The following is a 21,703-nucleotide window of genomic DNA, read 5'->3' as shown; positions in this document are numbered from 1 at the left end:
ATCTCAGCTCATTGCAACCTCCACCACCCGGGTTCAAGCAATTCTCCTGCCTCAGCCTCCCAAGTAGCTGGGCTTACAGGCACCCACCACCACACCTGGCTAATTTTTGTATTTTTAGCAGAGATGGGGTTTCACCATGTTGGCTAGGCTGGTCTTGAACTCCTGACCTTCGGTGATCCACCCACCTCAGCCTCATGCTGGGGTTACAGGCATGAGCCACCATGCCCGGCCATGATGCTCTAGGTTATGACCACTTGAATTTCAGACTGTTTTAGAAGAGGTGGTATTTATTTATATCTCCAGTGTTCTAGTGCTGGATGACTCACTGAGGAGTATGTCCCGGAGAGGGCACTCACTTCTCAGTATGATACATTCTGTGCCATTGTATCATCGTTGAATAACACAGTGATAATCCATGTGCCTGGTGTTTTGGGGAATGAGTCTTTTACGTAAGTGACTTCTGAGGTAACTACTTATTTGAACATCAGATCCTTACAATTTTAACCTTTTCTTTTGATTAGATGGCTTGATCATATTATTTTGTACTCTTTGCCAGGGTGAGAATCCTAGACATACTCAGTTGTTCCTTGGTGACTTAGGGTTGTTATGAACATCATTGATTGATCTCCTTTTAGGTGATGTGGACGTTTCTTTTGGGGCTAGTTAGGCCCTATTGAGTGGTTCTGGATTGCTATATTGTTTGAATTCTTATTTCTGCTATGATATTTCCTTTCATTGCTCCCTACCATCTTCATGCTAGTTTTCTCTTGCTTTATCCTATTTCTGCTATGATATTTCCTTTCTTTGCTCCCTACCATCTTCATGCTAGTTTTCTCTTGCTTTATCCTATTTCTGGGATCCTGTACCTCCTACTTCCTCCTGTACTTTTCTTCTTTTTTTTTTTTTGAGGCAAAATCTCACTCTGTCTCCCAGGCTGGAGTGCAGTGGTGTGATCATGGCTCACTGTAGCCTTTATCTCCCAGGCTCAAGTAATCTTCTCACCTCAGCTCTCCGGTAGCTGGGACCACAGGTGTGTGCCACCATGCCTGGCTAATTTTTAAATTTTTGGTAGAAACCAGGTCTCTCTTTGTTGCCTGGGCTGGTCTCAAACTCTTGGCCACAAGTGATCTTTCTGCCTGGGCCTCCCAAAGTGTTGGGATTACAGGCATGAGACACCATGCCCGACTATTTTGCAGTTTCTAATCTGCTTTTTAGTTAAGTAACTAGATAAATAGAATCGGCTCTAAGTAAGACTTAACTAAACTGAGTTAGAGTCTGAGCGTCTGACTAAATTAAGAAACTTTAGTGTTTTTCCTTTTTAATGTCAACTTTCTTATTTTTTATTTTATTTATTTATTTATTTATTTATTTGAGATGCAGCCTTGTTCTGTTGTCCAGGCTGGTGTGCAGTGGCATGATCTCGGCTCACTGCAACCTCCACCTCCCAGGTTCAAGTGATTCTCCTGCTTCAGCCTCATGAGTAGCTGGAATTACAGGCGGGCACCAACACGCCTGGCTGATTTTTGTATTTTTAGTAGAGACAGGGTTTCACCATGTTGGCCAGGCTGGTCTCGAACTCCTGACCTCAGGTGATCCATCCACCTCGGCCTCCCAGAGTCCGAGGATTACAGGCGTGAGCTGCCGCGCCCAGCCTAATGTCAACTTTTTGAACGAAGTATGGCATACATACAGAAAAATATATATGGCATTAGTGTACAGCTTGATGTATTATCCTAAAGTGATAATTTGTCACCCAGATCAAGAAATAGGACATCTCTAACACTCCAGAAGGTACCCTTTCTGGAATGTTAGACTGTCTTCTAACACCATCCATTAGATCGTCTTCTAACACCATTGATTAAACATAGACTGTCTTCTACCACCATCGATTAGTTTTGTCTGTTGTTGGACTTTATTATGAGTGAAATAAGTATATATTGTTTTAAAAACAGCTTTATTGAAATACAGTTAACCTACGATTTAATTCGTCCATTTAGCGTACAGTTCGATTATATTCTTGGAGTTGTGCAAACATTATCACAATCAATTTTAGAACATTTTTAATTATCCCTCCCAAAAACCCCATACTCATTAGCAGTCACTCCCTATTTCCCTGGAATATTCCAGCCCTACATGAACGCTAAGCTACATTGTGTCTCTGTCTAGTCTGGATATTTCAGATAAAAGGAATCATATATGTGGCCTTTTGCATCTGGCTTCTTTCACTTAGCATGATATTTTCAAGATTAATCATGTTGTAGTATATATCGTACTACATTCCTTTTTATAGCTGCAAAATATTCTATTATATGAATATTTCACATTTTGTTTATTCATCTGCTGATGGACATTTGAGTTGTTTCTACTTTGGCTATTATAAATAATGCTGCTGTGAACATTCACATACAGATTTTTATGTGGAGATATGTTTTTGTTCCTCGGGTATATTTTAGAGATGGAATTGCTGGGTCATATGGTAACTGTGTTTAATTGTTTGAGGAGCTGTCAGGCACTTTTCCAATGTTGCTATACCATTTTATTCCCATGAGCACTGTGTGAGGGTTCCAGTTTTTCCATATCCTCATCAACACTTGTTAACGTCTGTCTTTTTCATTATAGCCATTTGAGTAGGCGTGAAGTGGTATCTCATTGTGGTTTTGGTTTGCAATAAGTATATATTCTTTTGTGTCTGGGTTCTTTTGCTAAAATTTGATATTAGATAACATCTATTTCTGTAAGAGTAGTGTCTAAAGTTTTGTAGAAAACATGGAAAATATATGCAAGTTGAAATAATAAAATTGACTTACTTGCCTTCCCCTCCCCTGTGTGTGTATAACATAATTGATATCAAACCATATATCCAGATTTTCATCATGTGATCTTTATTTTGTATTGTCTTATGAGTAATTTTCGTCATAAAAACTTTTCAGATCATTATGTGAAGGTACTGTAACCTATTTTTGGACATGTAGATGGCTTCTGGTTGTAATGAATGTATTTTGTACATAAATCTTTCACTTTTGATTATTTCTTGAGGCTATATAAAATGAGGAAATTCCTTTCAGTAGTTACCTATTTCAAAGGCTCTTAAATCATATTATTACCTTATTTACAGAAGGATTTTACCACTAGCATTGTTAAGAATGTGTGGTACCCCACTGTTGTAATTAAAAAAGAAATCTTTAAGTTGCTAAGTAGAAAATAGCATTTCATTGTTTTAATTTGCATTTCTTTGGTTAGTAGTGAGGGAGAACAGCTTGATCTATTCTTTGAAGTTACTATATGATAGTAACATTTTGATACTAGGAAATTGCCCTATTTTGATTTCACACTCTTCTCTTTGTTTGCTGCCTGTATATTCACACACTCATCCATTTAGCATCCACATAAGACAGGCAGATGACCAAGGCCTGAACTGACTAGAATTGGTAAAGATTGGGCTGGGCCAGGCCAGGCCTAGGCTGGGAAGGTTCTAAATTGTACTTTGCTAGGAGAAGACTGGAGCCAGGATGAGCTGGAGGTGTCTGTGTTGGTTTTTAGGAGATCTGATTCTTGTGTCCAGGATTGAAAGAATGGGCGGAGGCTGTGATTGATTGGAGGCCTAAGAGTCAGCCTGGCTTGCCTGTCAGGTATCCATAGGGTTGGCTGTGTAGAGTGCCACAGCAGGTCTGTGACTTGCAAGCGTCTCAGGCAGTTAAAATTTACTGGGAGTACTCTGGATTTATGGCGATGTGAATGCATAATTTATAGTGAAACTTGCTGGATCTGCTTATGAATAATCTCCCTTAGTTACTACTAAGTGATGTTGCAGTTATAAAAATGCAATAGCAGAATAATGAGTCAACACAAGGTTATTTCCAGAATATTTTGGATCCCCTTATAAAATCGGCTGTTCAGTTAAAAACATTTTAGGTCTGTTATAATAAAATGTCAATGTATTCAAAATCAAGAGGATTTTGCCTCTTGTGTGTGTATATGTAATCTGTGTGTGTTTATAGAAGAAATATATGGATCTTTGGCTTAGGGGTAGTTCAAGGCCTTATCTCATTTTTCCTCTAGTCCTTGCCTTTCCCACCTTATTCTGCCTCCTGGGATGTATAGGTCACTTTACTTCCACTTCGGAGAGGAGCACCACTCAGCGAAGAACATTGATTGGCTCTTGTGCTGTGGGCAGGGTCATTGTGCTGAGTTCGTATGTCTGTATGTTCCTCCTCTACCTTCTTTTACTTGCTCAGAAAGCTGCCACTGCCATTCTTTTTTTCTCTTCCTAGGTTTAAGCATTCATCTCCCACCACCTGGCAAGCCAGGATGGCCTGAAAAGGCCGCTGGATGTAGCTGTAGGGATACATTCTTTTTCTCTCTCTAATTTTTCTTTGATGCTGGCTGCTGTCTCTTTCCCCAGTGGTTAAGATCCAGAGGTTGGTTTGGGCTTTGGGTTTAGAGTTACTATAAATGGAAAACTTTCGTTTAAAGCTCCATAGGTCTGTCTCTTGTTTTTAAACAGCCTGAGATATCATTGACATATAAAAATTGTGTATATTTAAAGTGTACAACTTGATGCTTTTTAAACCCTCAACCATTTGTAATGTTTCATGACAGGAATATATAATAATTTATTAGATATTTAGATGGCTTTTCAGTTTTAACTTTAACTCTTTCAGATTATCATTCTTCCTGTATGATGACCAACTTGCATTGGGACTGGACGTTTGCTTTTTTGTGTTGATTGTAAGTCAAAATTTCCCCCCTTCCTCCTTAAAAAAAGGGTTTGTTTTACTATAGTTTTGAATTGTAGATTGTGTTGGAAAAATGAGAAAGAGTCCAAAAAGAAGATACATTTGAGTTACTTGAGTTAGTTGATTGGGTAGTTAAATACATTTTGGTGACCTGAGCTGACTCTAAACTGGGAGTCAGCAAGTCTTGGCCACTTAAGTTGTGCGGGGAAGGATGGACTATTGGTGGAATTAATCTCCACCAGAAGAGCAGCTTGAGCATTTAAGGTGAAGAACACCCCCTTTACATTACTGATGAGAGACAGATGGAGTTCCCTAAAGCCAGATCTTTGTCTCTGGTGTGTTTGCTTTCTCTAGCATCCTGGGACACTTGGGCAGGACATAGTTCTTCACATGCTGCAACTTGATCTTTCTACATCATCTGCATTCCTCCTTATTTCTCAAATAACATGCCAATTAGATAAACGGCATTTTTGTTTCTGGGCCATATTTCAGTCATAGGAAGAAATACAAATTGCAACAAAACAAAAACTGCTAAACAAGGAGTTATTTAAGAGCAGATAAATTCCCTGAAGCCTCAAGGTTGGTGCAGCTGTAGCTCAGTCGTGCTTTATGTCTAACTGAGAATTGACATTTAGAATGAAGAACCTGAGCCCTGTATGATGCTGAGTCCTATATGGGGACAAATCATTTTAAGGTACTTTGTTGAAGAAGGATTATGGGCAAAAATATTTTAAGGCTTTTTTAATCAGCTGAGGTTGAACAATAGTGATAATTGGCCAGGCACGGTGGCTCATGCCTATAATCCCAGCACCGTGGGAGGCTGAGGCAGGCGGCTCACTTGAGGTCAGGAGTTTGAGACCAGCCTGGCCAACATGGTGAAACCCGTCTCTACAAAAAATACAAAAATTAGCTGGGCATGGTGATATGCGCCTGTAATCCCAGCTACTTGGGAGGCTGAGGCAGAAGAATCGCTTGAACTCGGGAGGCGGAGGTCGCAGTGAGCTGAGATTGTGCCACTGCACTCCAGCCTGGGGGACAAAGCGAGACTGTCTCAAAAAAAAAAAAAAGAAAAAAAGAAGAGTGATAACTTTGAAAAGTTACTTTCTTTCTCTGAGGCTAAGTTTTTTCATCTATAAATAAGAATACAGCATAGGGAATTTCCTAAGGGTGAATTTATTTATTTTATTTTATTATTTTTTTGAGACAGAGCCTTGCAGTGTCACCCAGGCTGGAGTGCAGTGGTGCGATCTCAGTTGACTGCAACCTCCGCCTCCTGGGTTCAAGCAATCCTCCTGCCTCAGCCTGTAGAGTAGCTGGGATTACAGGCATGAGCCACTGCACCCAGCCATTAAGGGTGAATTTTATAGAAAATAACATCTATAAGCAATAAGCGTAATGCCTGATACAGTATAAGCACTCAATAAGTATTAACTGTTATTGTTACCCTTTGCACCAAGCACTGTATTTGCTAGGTATTGGGGAAGTAATATTGAGTAAGACGTTATTCCTGTTCACTGTCTAGTGATACATGTGAGATGGTATGTCCTAGAGATATGAATAAAACGTAATGTAAGAAGTCATATAATGCACTTATGACAAAGGAGCCTCCCATAAGTTTTGGTGCTTTTGGAAGTGAAACTCCGGAGCTTTTCCAACGTGGCTGTGTTCGTTCTCAGACTTGGCTTCACATTAGAAATAGTCATTAAAAATAAGTCACACTTGAAAAAAAAATTAGCAGTGGGCTGCTGCCAGGACATGGTTTTTATTTTTAACTTTCCCCAGGCAATTCTAATGTGCAGCCAGGATTGAGAACTAATGCTTTAGATATTTTCTCGTTTTCTTTATCTTTGGCATTTTTAAGGATTATGTAGTATCATAGGGTGATTCTTTTCTTTTTTTATTCTATTTTTCAAAACTAACATAATAGCATCTGTACAGAGTTTTAGACTTTACAAAATGCTTTTATGATCTCATTAAAGCCTTACAGTAATCCTTTTAGAAAAGCATTACTATCACCATTCCCATTTTGCAGAAAAGATGACTGAGGCTCAGAGAAGCACATGTTAAGTAAAAAATGGTAGAAAGTTCGGGTGCAGTGACTGACACCTGTAATCCCAGCACTTTGAGAGGCTGAAATGGGAGGATCACTTGAAGTCAGGAGTTCGAGACCAGCCTGGCCAACATGGTGAAACCCCATCTCTACTAAAAATACAAAAATTAGCAGGACGTGGTGGCGTGCACCTGTAGTCCCAGCTACTTGGAGGCTGAGGCAGAAGAATTGCTTGAACCCGGGAGGCGGAGGTTGCAGTGAGCTGAGATTGCACTACTGCGCTCCATCCTGGGCAGAGAGAGACTCCATCTCAACAACAACAACAACAACAGAGAGAGACTCCATCTGAACAACAACAACAACACCAAAAAAAAAAAAAAAAAAGAAAAAAATCAAACGTAGTAGAATGAGAACTTGAACCCTGGTATTCATAATCCAGTCTTTCTTTTTCTACTGCATAGTTTCTAGCAGAAAGTTTTTACCATGGTGTAAGTACTTACTTGGAGTCTTCTCTTGCTACTTGTATAATCTGTTGGGACAACTTTTGCTCCTTGTTTGTCTGGCTGAATCCACTTATAGGATATTCCTTTCACTATTTCTCCCTTTTATCCTGGCTCTTGACCATACTTCAACCCTTAGTTTTGTGGTTTCATGAGTCAGTTATAATTTCTTGAAATGCAGTAACCATTACTCAACCCCTTTATTATAGCCTTTTCTTTTGGGTGAGGAATGCATACTTTACTAGTCGTTATTCAGCAATGAATCCTTGCCACCAGCTCTTTGTGGTACATATGAATTTGCTTAAAATCTGACACTAATCTTATAGCAGTGCAGATATTCTTTGCTATGCAAATCTGTTTGGTTCCTGAGTTTGGATCCTGAGAACATGGATATGATGGACACCTATACTTGAGTTATCCTATGCTTGGCCCTTGTGCCTGGAAGGATCAGGAGCTCTGTACAGGTTGAGTATCCTAAATCTGACAATCTGAAATCTGAAATGCTCCAAAATTTGAAACTTTCTGAGCACTTACATTATGCTCAAAAGAAATGCTCATTGGAGCATTTTGGATTTTGAATTTTCAAATTTGGGATACTCAGCTGGTAAGTATAACACACATAATCAGAAATCCGAAAAAAATATGAACTCTGAAATACCTTTGGTTCTGAGCATTTTGCATAAGGGATACTCAACCTGTACCAGGAATAACATGCTTTTCTCTGTGGCCAAATGTGAACAGAGTCCAAGGAATGTGTGTGGCATTTGCTCCTGTCCTCATCAGGTTGTCTTTCCATCCTGGATGGAAGCCCCCTTTCCCTGTGCCTCATTTCTTTCTCCTCTCCCACCAGGGTCCCCTGCTTATCTTTCTGAGGAGGGAGAGTGGTTTGAAGGGTGTGCTGGAGGGCATTCCAGCCCTAGGGGAAGTACATATGAAAGCCTAGAGGCCTTAGGGTCCCTTTCAAGGGCCTTTTGCCCCAGCCAGCAAATATTAGGGGCCTCTCAGTCTTATTTGTCTCCTCTCCCCTCAGAGGAGAAGATAAGGAGGAAGAATGGATGAAGGGCACAGAAGGCCCTATTTATTCTGTGTCCTAGTATGTCATACTATTGCATGGACACTATATTACCATTTTTTCATGAGTCGTATCTGTTTTTACAGTGTTCATCTATTTGTACAAATTTTATCCCTTATGTTTTAGCTAATTATTCTTCATCAACTTAGTAGGCGTCCTGAAAGTAAAATTCAAAAGATGAAACTTTTCTCAAGACAAGTGCTTATTATTTTATTTCCAGCAGCAGCCCATAAACCAGATTTCACTTTTAGATACCACCCAGCTGTTTGCATTTCATCTATTTCTTTTTCTAAAAATGTAAATACTATTGTCCTCCTGAGTTCTTCTGTTTTTTTTTTGTTTGTTTGTTTTTGTTTTTATCCATGATCACTGGAAACAAATTTTGTGTTTCTTCTGGCATAGAATCAAAGAAAGTGGGCAATGATTGGGTTTGATGAGTCTTGCAAGCTACCCTTCTTCCCAAAAGAGGAGCCCAACTCCCGATCATTCATGTCAGACCAGTATTGCCACATCCATTTCCCATGGGTGGAAATCACCAGTGACCGACCATTGCTTTTTCTTCTTCTTCCTGGGGTTAGGTGAAGGATGTCTTGGACCAGTCAGTATCTTTTCCCTGGAGCCTGGGATGCTTCAACCTCTTTACTGGGGCTCTACAGGAAGAAAGACCCTCATGTCTAATTTTATGGCTCTTTTCTGACCCATGTTTCCAACTCTTTTTTTTTTTCTTTAAGGGAAAAAAATAAAAACATTCTCTCTTTGAAGGGTAAGGAGAAATTTTGTGAAACTTGAAAACCCGGTAAGTGTTTTGCCTTTTACTTTATTATTTAGTAACTATATGCTAAGGATCATCCCAACTGAGGGGATAATAGGAGCAGGGGTCAAACGTGTTTATAGTAGGATGTATAGGATTTAAGTCAGGAGACCAAGAGACTCAGTTTAATATTTTTTTCCAAACAGAAACACTATACCCACATTCTGTAAAATAGACACAAATATGTAAGATTAATTTTAAGAAGGTGCATGTTCTATTTTTTCTTTTCTTTTCTATTTTCTTTTTATTTATTTTAAATAGAGACAGGGTCTCGATATGTTGCCCAGGTTGGTCTTGAACTGGGCTCAAGCCATTCTCCTGCCTTGGCCTCCCAACGTGCTGAGATCACAGGCATAAGCCAACACACCTGGCCCACATTCTATTTTCTATAGAAATGACATACTTAAATAATTTCTCAGATTGTAGCAATGCTTCTATTTACAGAGGACATTGATAGTCAACTTTTTCAAAACTGCAAACATACAGAAAGATTAATTTAGGACATCAAATAAACTAAGGTTTAATTATGAAAAAAAATCGTAAAAGGCAAATCAAAGCAACATCAGATGTGACCAAAAACGTATACCAGATCACTTGCCGGGACTCTTGGAGAAGGGCTTGGGTGAAGATTTGGGATGCAGGGGTCTCATCTGCTCATTTGATGAACCAGGATTCGAATCACAGGTTCAGTGAGTTGCCTCTGATAACCAGTGGTTTGTGGCAGAGCTGGAGCTTGAGCTTAGGATTCTTGACTCCTACTGCTTTTCTTTTTTCTGTGATACATACTAAAGGATTGGCCGTTAGATTCTTCTATGTTTTGTTTTGTCTGGGGAAGAGGTATAAGATAAGTAGTCCTGTGGGTATCTGCAGTGGGAATAAGTTACCATTGTGAGGGGTAAAAAGAGGCAGAAAGAGGACCTTTTGTGTTTGTGTTATTAAGATTTTCTTTTCCTTAAATTTCCTTTAGGGTCTGATATAGTGATTTAGGGTGGGGTTGACCCAGAATGGTTTTTGCCCTAGTTACGAGGATTGTGGACATTCTGTTACCTGTTGGGTCGTGCCCAACAAACATGTTGTTGAGCAGCCTTGGCACTCTGCCTTAGAACACAGCAGTTGGTGGATAAGTGTGGATGAGTTGAAGTGATAGTGGACAGAAGCGTAAACAAATTTAATGCTGTCTTGATAATTGAACGTAGTCTCCACCCTGAAATCTGAATGGATGCTGTGTATAAAATATCTGCTTTGAAATATAATGAAGAGTTTGATTTCAGTTAATTTGTTTGGAATGTCTATGTTGAAACTTTCTCTTTTTTTTTCCTATTTTTTCCCCATTGGGAGTCAGTTAAGAGAGAGGATTCAGGACAGAAGCTTGCTGTACTTCTGACAGTTTGTGTGGCCCAACTCTATGCCATGAGATTGTCATTACCCCTGTTACACCTAAGAGCTCTTCTTGGCAGTTGTCCTCTACTTTCTTTACAAAATAAACTCAAAAAACCAGGTTCCTTGCCTTCCTGTCTCTAGCTTATCTGCATCCAGGACTATCTTTACCTCCTTCTCTTCCATCTCTCCTACCGACCTTCTGTTTAAGGCCAGTTCCTCTGCAGCCTCTTTTAAATCAATCTCTCCTTTTCCCCTTACCAAAGAATCACCATTTTTTTTTTTTTTGAGTAAGGGTCTTGCTCTGTTGCCTAGGCTGGAGTGCAGTGATGTGATCTTGGCTCACTGCAATCTCCACCTCCCAGGTTCAAGCAACTCTCCTGCCTCAGTCGCCTAAGTAGCTGGGATTACAGGCGCCCACCACCATGCCTAGCTAACTTCTGTATTTTTAGTAGAGGTGGGGTTTCACCATGTTGGCCAGGCTGATATTGAACTCCTGACCTCAGGTCATCCACCCGCCTCAGCCTCCCAGAGTGCTGGGATTACAGGTGTGAGCCACTGCACCCAGCCTGGAGAATCATCTTTATTCAGATATCTCCTTTCTGTTAGCTCCTTCCCTTAGCCTGTGGGTCCCTCTGCTCCTGAAGGTCCCCTCCAGATGGTCACAGCATCTTTCCTCCATCCTGTTATAACTGAGCTCCTTGGTGATGAAGAATGGTCTCTGGCAGTCATTCAAACCCTCGCCTTGTTTCTTTTAACCCTCTCTGATAAATACTCTGCTTCATTGAGATTACATGAGCAAGCAACCTCTTAATTTGCTATTCTGGAGGATCTGCCTCAGAGCCTGCCTGACCTGCCTTTTCTGCGGTAGTTTTCATTGTTGCTTCCACCTCCGTGGAGGTTTGTCTGTCCTCACTTGTATGATGCCTCTCTCTCTCTCCTGGCTGCCACCTCTTTGCTTCTTCACGGGCAGCTTTTCCGTGACCTTTTCCAGTGTTCAAGATTCTGTCCCGGCTGCTTCCTCTTCTCACCATATGTTCCCTGGGTTCTGTCTCATGTGATAGGTGTGTGCTGCTCTGATTCAAATTTCCAGCTCAGATCTCTTTCCTGAGCACCAGATTTAACCTCACTTGGGATCATGTTGATACCTCAAATGCAGCTTGTTCAAAACTGTGGTCCCCTAATCTCTTCCTCTATTCCTGGTTCATTATCTACCTAAGTCAGAAATGGGAGACCTTGGTGTCATCTGCTTTCCTCTTTCGATCCGTCAGTATAGTGACACCTACATGTTTGTCTTCCATCCCGAGTCAACCAAGGTTTCATTAGTGCTAATGATGTTTTTTTATTAAATCTTTTTTTTTTTTTGGGACGGAGTTTCGCTCTTGTTGCCCAGGCTGGAGTGCAATGGCGCGATCTCGGCTCACTGCAACCTCCACCTCCTGTGTTCAAGCGATTCTCCTGCCTCAGCCTCTTGAGTAGCTGGGACTACAGACATGCACCACCGTGCCCGGCTAATTTTGTGTTTTTAGTAGAGACGGGATTTCTCCATGTTGGTCAGGATGGTCTTGAACTCCTGACCTCAGGTGATCGGCCCACCTCAACCTCCCAAAGTGCTGGGATTACAGGTGTGAGCCACCGCACCCGCCTATTCATTTTTTTAAAATTAGGAAATCTTCTCTTCTGTAGGTCACATTCTTCCATTATACATACTAATGCCTTTGGTTTTGATTCTTCTAAATGAGGGGAACATAAGGCCATAAGCCAAACCATTTCAAGATGGAATAAGATTTTTTTTTTTTTAATTATTATTCCTTTTATTGAGATGGAGTTTCACTCTTCTCGCCCAAGCTGGAGTGCAATGGCGCATTCTCAGCTCACTGCAACCTCCGCCTCCTGGGTTCAAGCATTTCTCCTGCCTCAGCCTCCCAAGTAGCTGGGATTACAGGCATGTGTCACCACGCCCAACTAATTTTGTGTTAGTGGAGACCGAGTTTCACCATGTTGGTCAGGCTGGTTTTGAACTCTTGACCTCAGGTGATCCACCTGTCTCAGCCTCCCTAAGTGCTGGGATTACAGGCATGAGCCACCATGCCCGGGCCGTTTATATATATATAATGCTAAAGGGAGATAGACATGAAGACTGAGAAAAAAGCACTTGAATTTCGTGATTTAGTGGGGAGGTTTTGTACCATGGTGAAGACTTCCCATCATGCCTATTCCTCCTTGTGTACCTGTTTCTGAGATGGCATCCAGTGGTCCCTTCCAGGTATTTGAAACTTTGTTGCTATCAGGATCCTTCTCCCTTGTTCATTTTATTCAGTAAGTTGTGTCAGTGACACCTCCATATTCTCTGTGATATCCCTTTGTTTTTTTCCTCCCGAATCTGAATCTCAAGATCTATAAATGAATATTTTCTTGTTGATTCAGATCAAACTGATCATCAGATTGTGATGCAAATCGCAAATCTGTTCTTTTCACCTCTGTTATCGTTGTCTTAATTGGAATATAGTAGACAGTTTTTAGTTCTCTGGCCTCCGTTATCATTCTTCAACATTTCACACTGTTGATCACCCTTTTCTTCATGAAGCTCTCTTCATTTGACTCTTGGACACCATTCTCCTGATTTTCTCACTACATCTTTGATGGTTTTTTTCTTGGGCTTCTTTGAGCCCCCCACCTAAATATAGGTTACCTCTGCATTCTGTCCTCTGGCTCAATCTCTCATAGATGATGTCTGAGCACTCTCAGCCTTAGTTGAGGTTTCTACCACCACCCATCTGTTGAATTCCAAAGCTTTATCCTTAGCATAGACTCCTGCAGTGAGCCCACAGATCTGTATTTTTCAGTTGTTTACCAGATAACTTCCATTCAGAGCTTCTGTAGAACTTCAGCTACAATGGATTCGAAAGGGGGGACTCATTCCTGGAACTCTTTCCTGGACTTCCTCCTTTTTTATTTTCTGTCTTGATGCAGGGTACTACCAGTTGCTCATCATCTAGGTAAGACACCTGAGTGACATTAATGCCTCCTTCCTCCCTCTCCACATTCATTAGGTCACAAATCCTATTGATTCTACCACTGGAATTCCTAAATCTCTCCCAAATCTGCCTTCCCATTCTGTCCTCACTGCTTTAGCTTAGACTGTCATTATTTCTTGCCTCTTTAGTTTGTTTCCTAACTACTCTCCCATTGTACAGTTACCTCCCCTGCTTTCTGTCTTTTTTATTTTTATTTATTTATTTATTTATTTATTTATTTATTTATTTTTGAGACGGAGTCTCGCTCTGTCGTCCAGGCTGGAGGGCAGTGGCACGATCTTGGCTCACTGCAAGCGCTGCCTCCCGGGTTCACGCCATTCTCCTGCCTCAGCCTCCCAAGTCACTAGGACTACAGGCGCCCACGACCACGCCTGGCTAATTTTTTGTATTTTTAGTAGAGACGGGGTTTCACCATGTTAACTAGGATGGTCTCGATCTCCTGACCTCGTGATCCACCCTCCTTGGCCTCCCAAAGTGCTGGGATTACAGGTGTGAGCCACTGCGCCCGGCCCCCTGATTTCTCTTTACTCCCATCTATAATATGGCTAAAATTTGAGTGCTGGTTATATCTCATTTACAAGTGAAATGTTTGGCATGCATTCTCAAAATCTATTCATCACACTGAGTCATTATTATCCATTTTACTTTGGAGGAGAGTAGTCCCAGGCTTCACAAATAGGAAGTGGGGCAACAGAGATCTGAACTCAGGCTGTATGCTCCAGAGCCCGTGATCTTAATTTACCAGTTCATTTACGGCTCCCTGTGCCATGTTTGACTGGCCTTTAAAATCTTTCCTGAGCTGGCCTCTGACTTTACTGTTTCATCTCCTCCTACTCTGCCTAATCTGTTTACTGTTTGATCTCCTCCCGTTCTGTCTAATAAACCTGGAATTTCAGGCCTATTTCTACCTTGTTGGTCTTCCTTGAAGGTGTCATATTGTATCTTTGTTTGTGCATGTTGCTTCCTCAGCCTTGAATCCCTGCCTCTTAATCTTCAAGGCCCAGCTCAAATGACATCTCCTGGAAGGGTTTCTTGTCTGTTAGTTAACACCACCGTCCTCTTACTTCTTAATTAGCCTCTATTCTTTTCCCATGATACACATATACACAACTGCCATATTTATATTTATAGAAAGTTTGTAAATATATACATTTGTATTTAAATAAACTTTTAGGATAGTTTTAGATTTACAGAAAAGTGGCAAAGGTAGCATAGAGTTTCCACGAAGCCCAACTCAGTTTCCCTTTTGTTAATATCCTATGTCACTGTAGTGCATTTGTTATAACTAAGAAGCTAACATTGGTACCTTACTATTGATTAAATTTGATACTTTATTCAGGTTTCCCCAGTTAGTCTCTTGTGCCTTTTTTCTGTTCCAGGCTCCCATGGGATAACACATTGCATTTAGTCGTCACATCATCTTAGTCTCTTCTGGTCTGTGATTGTTTCTCAGACTTTTCTTATCCTTGATGACCTTGATAGTTTTGAGACGTACCAGTCACTTTTTTTTTTTTTTTTTTTTGTAGAATGTCCCTCAGTTTGGGTTTTGTCTGATGTTTTCCTTATGATTAGACTGAGGCCATGGGTTTTTGGGAGGAAGACCAGAGGTTAAATGTTCTTTTCATCACATATCAAGTGCACATGCTAGCAACCTGACTTACCACTGGTGATGTCAACCTTGCTCAGCTCTCTGAAGTAGTGTTAGTTACTTTGTTAGTAACTATAAGTTACTTTCTACTCCTCTTTCCATTCTCCTGTCTTTGGAAGTAAGTCACTATCACAAGCCACATTCAAGGTGTAGGGGTGGTAAGCTCTACCTCCTGGAGGGGGGATTATTGATATAAATTATTTGGAATTCCTCTGTAAGGAAGATTTGTCTCTTCTCCCTATTTGTTCATTCAGTCATTTAATTATATCAATTTATACTTTTTTATACTTTGGGTTATAACTCAATATTGTTTATTCTGTTGATCAGATTGTTCCAGCTTTGGCTGTTGGGAGTTCTTTTAGATTGGTTCCTATGTCCCTTTGACATGTCCTGTGTCCCAATGTCCTCGAAACGGCCATTTCTCCAAGGAGCCCTAGTTTTATATTGGAAAATGGTATTAGAAACCAAGATATGGGCACTGGATGTGCACGTTGTTACTGGGGTGTCACTACTTCTTCGCCTTTCAGTGTACAGATATATGGATGTGAACCCAAGTTTATATAAATATCTGTAATTATTTATCTGTTCATCTCTATGTTAAGCTAAATAGGAGTTTATACCAACTTCAGCTGATTCATTGCCTTCCCTCCTTGCTTATCTGTAACTTCCCTCTCTGACTATGAGAAACTTGGCATCCGTCACCACCATCCCATTAGCTACACTGTAAGCGTGGACTTTCTCCCTGTCCCCCTCACTAGGCTGTTAGTATCTTAGACACTTATTAAGTCTTTGTTGATGAGTGATGAATCTTGAAGTTGTTATGTATCTTACATAATAAAAGTTTAGCATTTTAGCAAAAGCAATGTAAATCAATCTTGTAAAGTTTGAAACAAAACTTTTAACTGCTTTGTTATGTAACGTATTCATTGTAGAAAATATGAAAAGTGAGAAGGAAAAAAAGCACCTGTTATTCTATCACCCAGAGATAATACTTAATATGTAGGTATGTGTTTAGAACTTTTTCTTTGTATGTATATGTCTACACCCCCCTAAACGATTTTTACAAGAATACATTCACATTTCACACTACTTATTTATAACCTTTTTTCACTTATATAGTATTTCTTAAGGATGTCACGTAGTTGTATCATAATTTAACTGTTTTTACCGTTTCATCTCCTCCTACTCTTAACCAATTCTCTTTTTTAAGATGTCCAAGTTATTACCAATTATTTGCTTTTATAAACCCTGATTAATATTTTCTTAGAAGTCTTGACAGGCTGTTCTGATGATGTCTTTAGATACACTCCTAAAAGTAAGATTGCTGGATTAAGTGTATTTTAAGGGTTCTGGTACATGTTTCTAGGAGTGAGGTTTTTACACTGGCATCTGTTTTTACTTTGCACTCCTTCTGGGAAGTACTCTCTAACACCCTTGAGATCTTGCATCCCTTTTGCGATTGTGAATAAATAGTTTTTCTTTAAAGCCAGGAACTCACAGCTGTTCATGGTGATTTATTTACCTGCATAGACTATTGTGTCAAAGAATGCACTGCAGTACCGGGGAAATTCCCAGCATGATGCCCAGGAGTTTCTGCTGTGGCTTTTGGACCGAGTTCATGAAGACCTCAACCATTCAGTGAAGCAGAGTGGCCAGCCTCCTCTGAAGGTAAGGACGCATGCTGCCCTAGGGCAGTCAGCCAGCCATGAGAGTGTGTAGATTCTTCTACTGAGGACTTGTTGCATTGCGTTAATACAATGAAATTGACTAAGCTCTGGGTGAGTATAAGATTCAGTGGCTACTTAAAGGACATTTCATTTTGTTTACTACTGTGCTGGCAGTGTAAGATACAAGAGCTGTTGTCCCCAAGGAATTTATAGTCTAATGAGAGGGGAAACATTTGCATGTATGATGAGCTTCAGATTAAAAAAAGTGATTCCATTTCACTAAACTGTTTTTAAAGCAGAATATGTTTGCTTTCTATTCTAGTAAGACACATACTCTGTAGTTCACTGGAATGAATACACAATCATAAAGGAAACGTATGGATTTTCTCTGCTGTTGGGATTGGATTTGACCATAGTAGCCCCAGAATGTTCTTATTGAGAAACATAGCAATTCTTAATTTTATACATGTAGTCTTACAAATATGGGTAAAATGACTTATATAATGGAAAAAAATTAGACTAAAGAGTTGCTTCCCTTGGGCAGCTTTTAAAGTTTTTGATAATTCTGCTCTGTACTTCAAATTTTAAATTTCTAAGTTTGGTAAGTTTTAAATTATTCTGATTCAAGGTCCTTTTGTGCCTGAACACTCTATTCTGTCATATGACTATATGCGTGTGGCTGACTCTCCCACCAAATTGAGACATCCTCAAGGTCAGGCACTGGGTCTTATTATCTTTGTATCCTAATGTTCTGTACAGTGCTCTCTGCATGTGGTAGCAGGTGCTCAGTAACTAATTGTTAGGCGGAGGGACATGAAAAGTTAAATACAACATGAAGTGTAGAGTGTGATTAGGCACCAACATACACAGCACAGGTAATAGGTACTAGGGAATTTAGGCATGGGAAGCGTTAGTACTTTTTTTTTTTTTTTGAGACGGACTTTCGCTCTTGTTGCCCAGGCTGAAGTGCAGTGGCGCAATCTCGGCTCACCACAACCTCTGCTTCCTGGGTTCAAGTGATTCTCCTACCTCAGCCTCCTGAGTAGCTGGGATTACAGGCATGCGCCACCACAGCCGGCTAATTTTGTATTTTTAGCAGAGATGGGGTTTCTCCATGTTGGTCAGGCTGGTCTCGAACTCCCGACCTCAAGTGATCTGCCCACCCCTGCCTCTCAAAGTGTTGGGATTACAGGCATGAGCCACTGTGCCTGGCCAGTATTAGTACTTTTAAAGTGGTTGGGGATTACTTATTAGAGGAGATTGGGATGGGGGCTTTGAGAATTGGAGGGGAACTGGAGCATCCTGGGGAAGGGGAGCTGCCCGGCTGAGTGCTGTGCAGAGACGATTGCTGGCAGAGTCTGTGTGAGGGGATGAGTCCACGCGACCCACATCCTACTGCTGTGTTCTGGCTCCTTTAGCAGGTGCCCGTCACTGAAGTATCTGCACTTGATGCATAGCTTGTAAAGGAAGTCAAGATCATATGTGATTCTCTAGCTTCATCTTCAACCAAGAATTGGTCTTTCTAGTCTGTGAAGTTGTACTTTCTTTTTTTTTTAGCCACCATCAGAGACTGATATGATGCCTGAGGGACCATCTTTTCCTGTCTGTAGCACTTTTGTACAAGAACTCTTTCAAGCGCAATACAGGTATGAGGAAATCAGATGTTTCTACTTATTTTGTTTACCTGACATCGTTCTGGGTGATTTTAATGTCAAGCGTCTTACCTTTTTGTTTTGAAGATCTTCTTTGACGTGTCCTCATTGTCAGAAACAGAGCAACACTTTTGATCCTTTCCTTTGCATTTCTTTGCCAATTCCTCTACCCCACACAAGGTAAGAATGGATTTAGTAAAATGAAGACTGTATTTTCTTATGGTATCCCTTTTCCTCTGTAGGCTCCTATTAGGTCTTCTTACTTATTTAGACAGGTAATGGGATTAATAATGGGATTGAATACAGTCATTGCTACAACCTTACAAGAATAAATGCCCTCCTGAGTTTGCAGGGTGAGCAGGCACATGAGGCAAGCAGGGGCTGTGTAGTCTGGCCCAGTTTGTCATCCACACATAGTATCGGGGTGGGGGGACGGGGGCTGCTGAGTGACTTCAGGATTCTCTAAAGACCTTACTTTACATTTCTTGTTTCTTAGTTGCTTTATTTTGAACAATTTCTCAACATTTCCAGGAGTTATGCTGTTCTAAAGAAAATACAAAGCACAGAATCAAGTGTAGATATATTTTTGTTTGCTTCATAGAATGTTCATTTTATGAAGATTGCCTTTTCCAAAGATCTTAATGATTGTTTGACAGTTCTGCTTAGAGCCAAGTGAAATTTTTCCATTTGGGCTTCTGAGTAACAGTGTGGGTTAGCTTTAGTTTTTTGTTGATTTCATCTCAGGTTTATTTTGCATCTTCTATATTTTAGTTGAAATAAGTGACTAATGAGAAGATCTGACTTTGATCTGTACAGGCCTCTCTATGTCACTGTAGTGTATCAAGGCAAATGTTCTCACTGCATGAGGATTGGTGTGGCCATACCTCTGTCTGGGACTGTCGCCAGACTTCGGGAAGCAGTGTCTATGGAAACAAAGATCCCCACTGATCAGGTAATAAGTCTGCTAAGACCAGTTACACATGAGCCACAAAAGTATTGCTTTCTGTTCTCTTAGAATTTTTTACAGTTCTTTGCCAAGTATGGTTGGATAGAGATTTAAAACCAGTTGCATTTAGAGTTTAGGGAAAAAAATCAAGACCCCAAAGACTAAAATGTATAGAGAAACTTTTCATGTTTCATTTAATTGTGTATATAATTTTAAAAGAAGCTGTGACTTTACACCAAGACCTTCTTGTAGCTTTGTTCATAAGGTATAATTACTTAACCCTTCTTAAATCATTCCTGTGGATGTGTATATGGGCAGTGGAGCGTCCTTGCAGTGTTTGATAGTCAAAGAGGCTTTGAAAACTTGAGCAGTGACACTAGAAAACCCCTTCCCATTGTGATGATAAGAGTGGATATCTTGCTAGTACAATGTTCTGTACGTAATAGATGCTCAATATATTTTGTTTTCTCATTACGGCTGGACCAGAGTCTCTTACCTTGTTTAGAGAAGAGAAAGGAAAGTTGTGCCCATGCCGCATCCCTTTTGGGGCAAATGTTTGATAAGCAGTTATGTTGAAATTGACCAAAAATACTTTTGACCTGTTTGGACTTGACATGTTTTTGCATATAGCTTTTACTCAATTTACTATTATTATTTTATTTGGAAAAACATTCCTTATTTAAGATTTATTAAGGAAAGATGACTCAGCAGCTAAATTGCTTTCCCTAGATAGTAGCTTCTGGAAGCTACTGTGTAATCCCTGGAATAATAAAGGTGTTTTGTACTTTGGCCTCATGTGGCCTCATTTGGGAAGTTACCACAGTAAAACAAATACAGCCAGCAGTGTTGCCCTAATATGGCAAATATCTCATATTTTTGCAGGCCAAGTACTGGCATGTTGATAAAATGTTCATATTCTTTCCTACTCTGAAAAGCCCATTGGCTCTTTCTTCTCTTCAGGATGAGGGAAAGGCAGAAAGGGAGGGAGCGAGGCTTCGGTGGTGTCCAGGGCAAATCTGGTTGCATCATTAGAGCTTCCAGCACTGTCTGGCTCCTTTTGCATGTGGTTTAAATTGGTGAAATAATTACAAGTTTGCTGTTGACCTCAGTTTGCTGAAGAGAGTGAATTTTACTTGCGTGTTCACCGGCAGAAAAACAACATGGTCATTAAATTCATTAGAAGGAAAATGTGCCAGGAACATTTTTGCTGGACTATTTGTGGAATATACCACCAACCCCTTTTACCTGGTAGATTTGCAGAATGTTAGTGCTGGTAGAGGGGACCTCATAGGTCCAGTCCAACTCCCTTATTTGAAAGAGGCTCAGAAAAGCCATGTGACTTGTTCAGGTTTGCAGGGCTGGTTGGTGACAGGCCGGACTGGAACCTGCATGCCCAATCCAGTGCTTTTTCACTAGACAGCGCGGCTGAGCATATAATGAAGTCTTTAAATGTCTCCAGTGTTCTCCTCTCCATCTTTTGTTTTTCTGTTTTGTTTGTTTGTTTGTATGTATGTACGTATGGATTGATTGAGACAGGGTCTCACTCTGTTGCCCAGGCTGGAGTGCATTGGTGTAATCATGGCTCACTGCAGCTTCAACCTTGTGGGCTCAAGCAGTCCTCCCACCTCAGCTTCCCAAGTAGTGGGGACTGTAGGCGCATGCCACCACACCCAGCTGATTTTTGTATTTTTCATAGAGACAAGGTTTTGGCAAGTTGCCCAGGCTGGTCTTAAACTCCTGGCCTCAAGCAGTCCTTCTGTCTTGGCCTCCCAAAGTGCTGGGATTACAGGCTTGAGCCACCATGCCTGTCCTGTTTTTCTGTTTTATTGTAAAATAACCATTTCAGAAATATAACAGAAAGAGGAAGTATCTCATACTTGGTATCTTAATGTGAAGGGTTACTAACTTTAATACTATGTTATATAGTATCCATTTAGATTTTTCCGTGCATATATACATTATTTTATATAAGTAGAATCATTTATACATATTATTTTTACCTTGCTTTGTATTTACTTAGATTTTTGCATGTTAGTGCAAATATATATAGTTTATTCTTTTTAGTAGCTTTGTAATTCCAGTAAGGCTATACTACATTTAACTAGTTAGTATTTTTGGACATTTGAGTTGATTTTTTTTTTTTTCAATACAAATATCCATGGTTTAGGCTTGAAAAATAGAAAATTAAATGATACGGGAGAAAGCC

General features: G+C 40.3%; 1 protein-coding gene across 4 annotated transcripts in view; it reads left to right on the top strand.

Annotated features, from left to right (window-relative positions):
• The window catches only part of USP31 (ubiquitin specific peptidase 31), an 88,257-nt gene that overhangs the window by 24,733 nt on the left and 41,821 nt on the right, over window positions 1–21,703 (top strand). For 2 of the 4 annotated variants that reach the window (XM_034939863.4, XM_034939864.3), the window contains exons 2-5: window positions 16,763–16,900; window positions 18,457–18,545; window positions 18,639–18,731; window positions 19,368–19,503. In XM_034939863.4, the coding sequence (XP_034795754.2) occupies window positions 16,763–16,900; window positions 18,457–18,545; window positions 18,639–18,731; window positions 19,368–19,503 (456 nt within the window). Of the gene's footprint in view, window positions 1–13,435; window positions 16,236–16,762; window positions 16,901–17,527; window positions 17,612–18,456; window positions 18,546–18,638; window positions 18,732–19,367; window positions 19,504–21,703 lie in introns of those variants that run through there. The other 2 variants (XM_063598574.1, XM_034939866.3) reach the window with 2 other exon arrangements.

Source organism: Pan paniscus, chromosome 18 (assembly GCF_029289425.2).
Source record: "Pan paniscus chromosome 18, NHGRI_mPanPan1-v2.0_pri, whole genome shotgun sequence".
NCBI classification, from domain to species: domain Eukaryota; kingdom Metazoa; phylum Chordata; class Mammalia; order Primates; family Hominidae; genus Pan; species Pan paniscus.
Note: the sequence above shows the minus strand (reverse complement) of the source record. Positions and strands in the feature narration are given on the sequence as shown.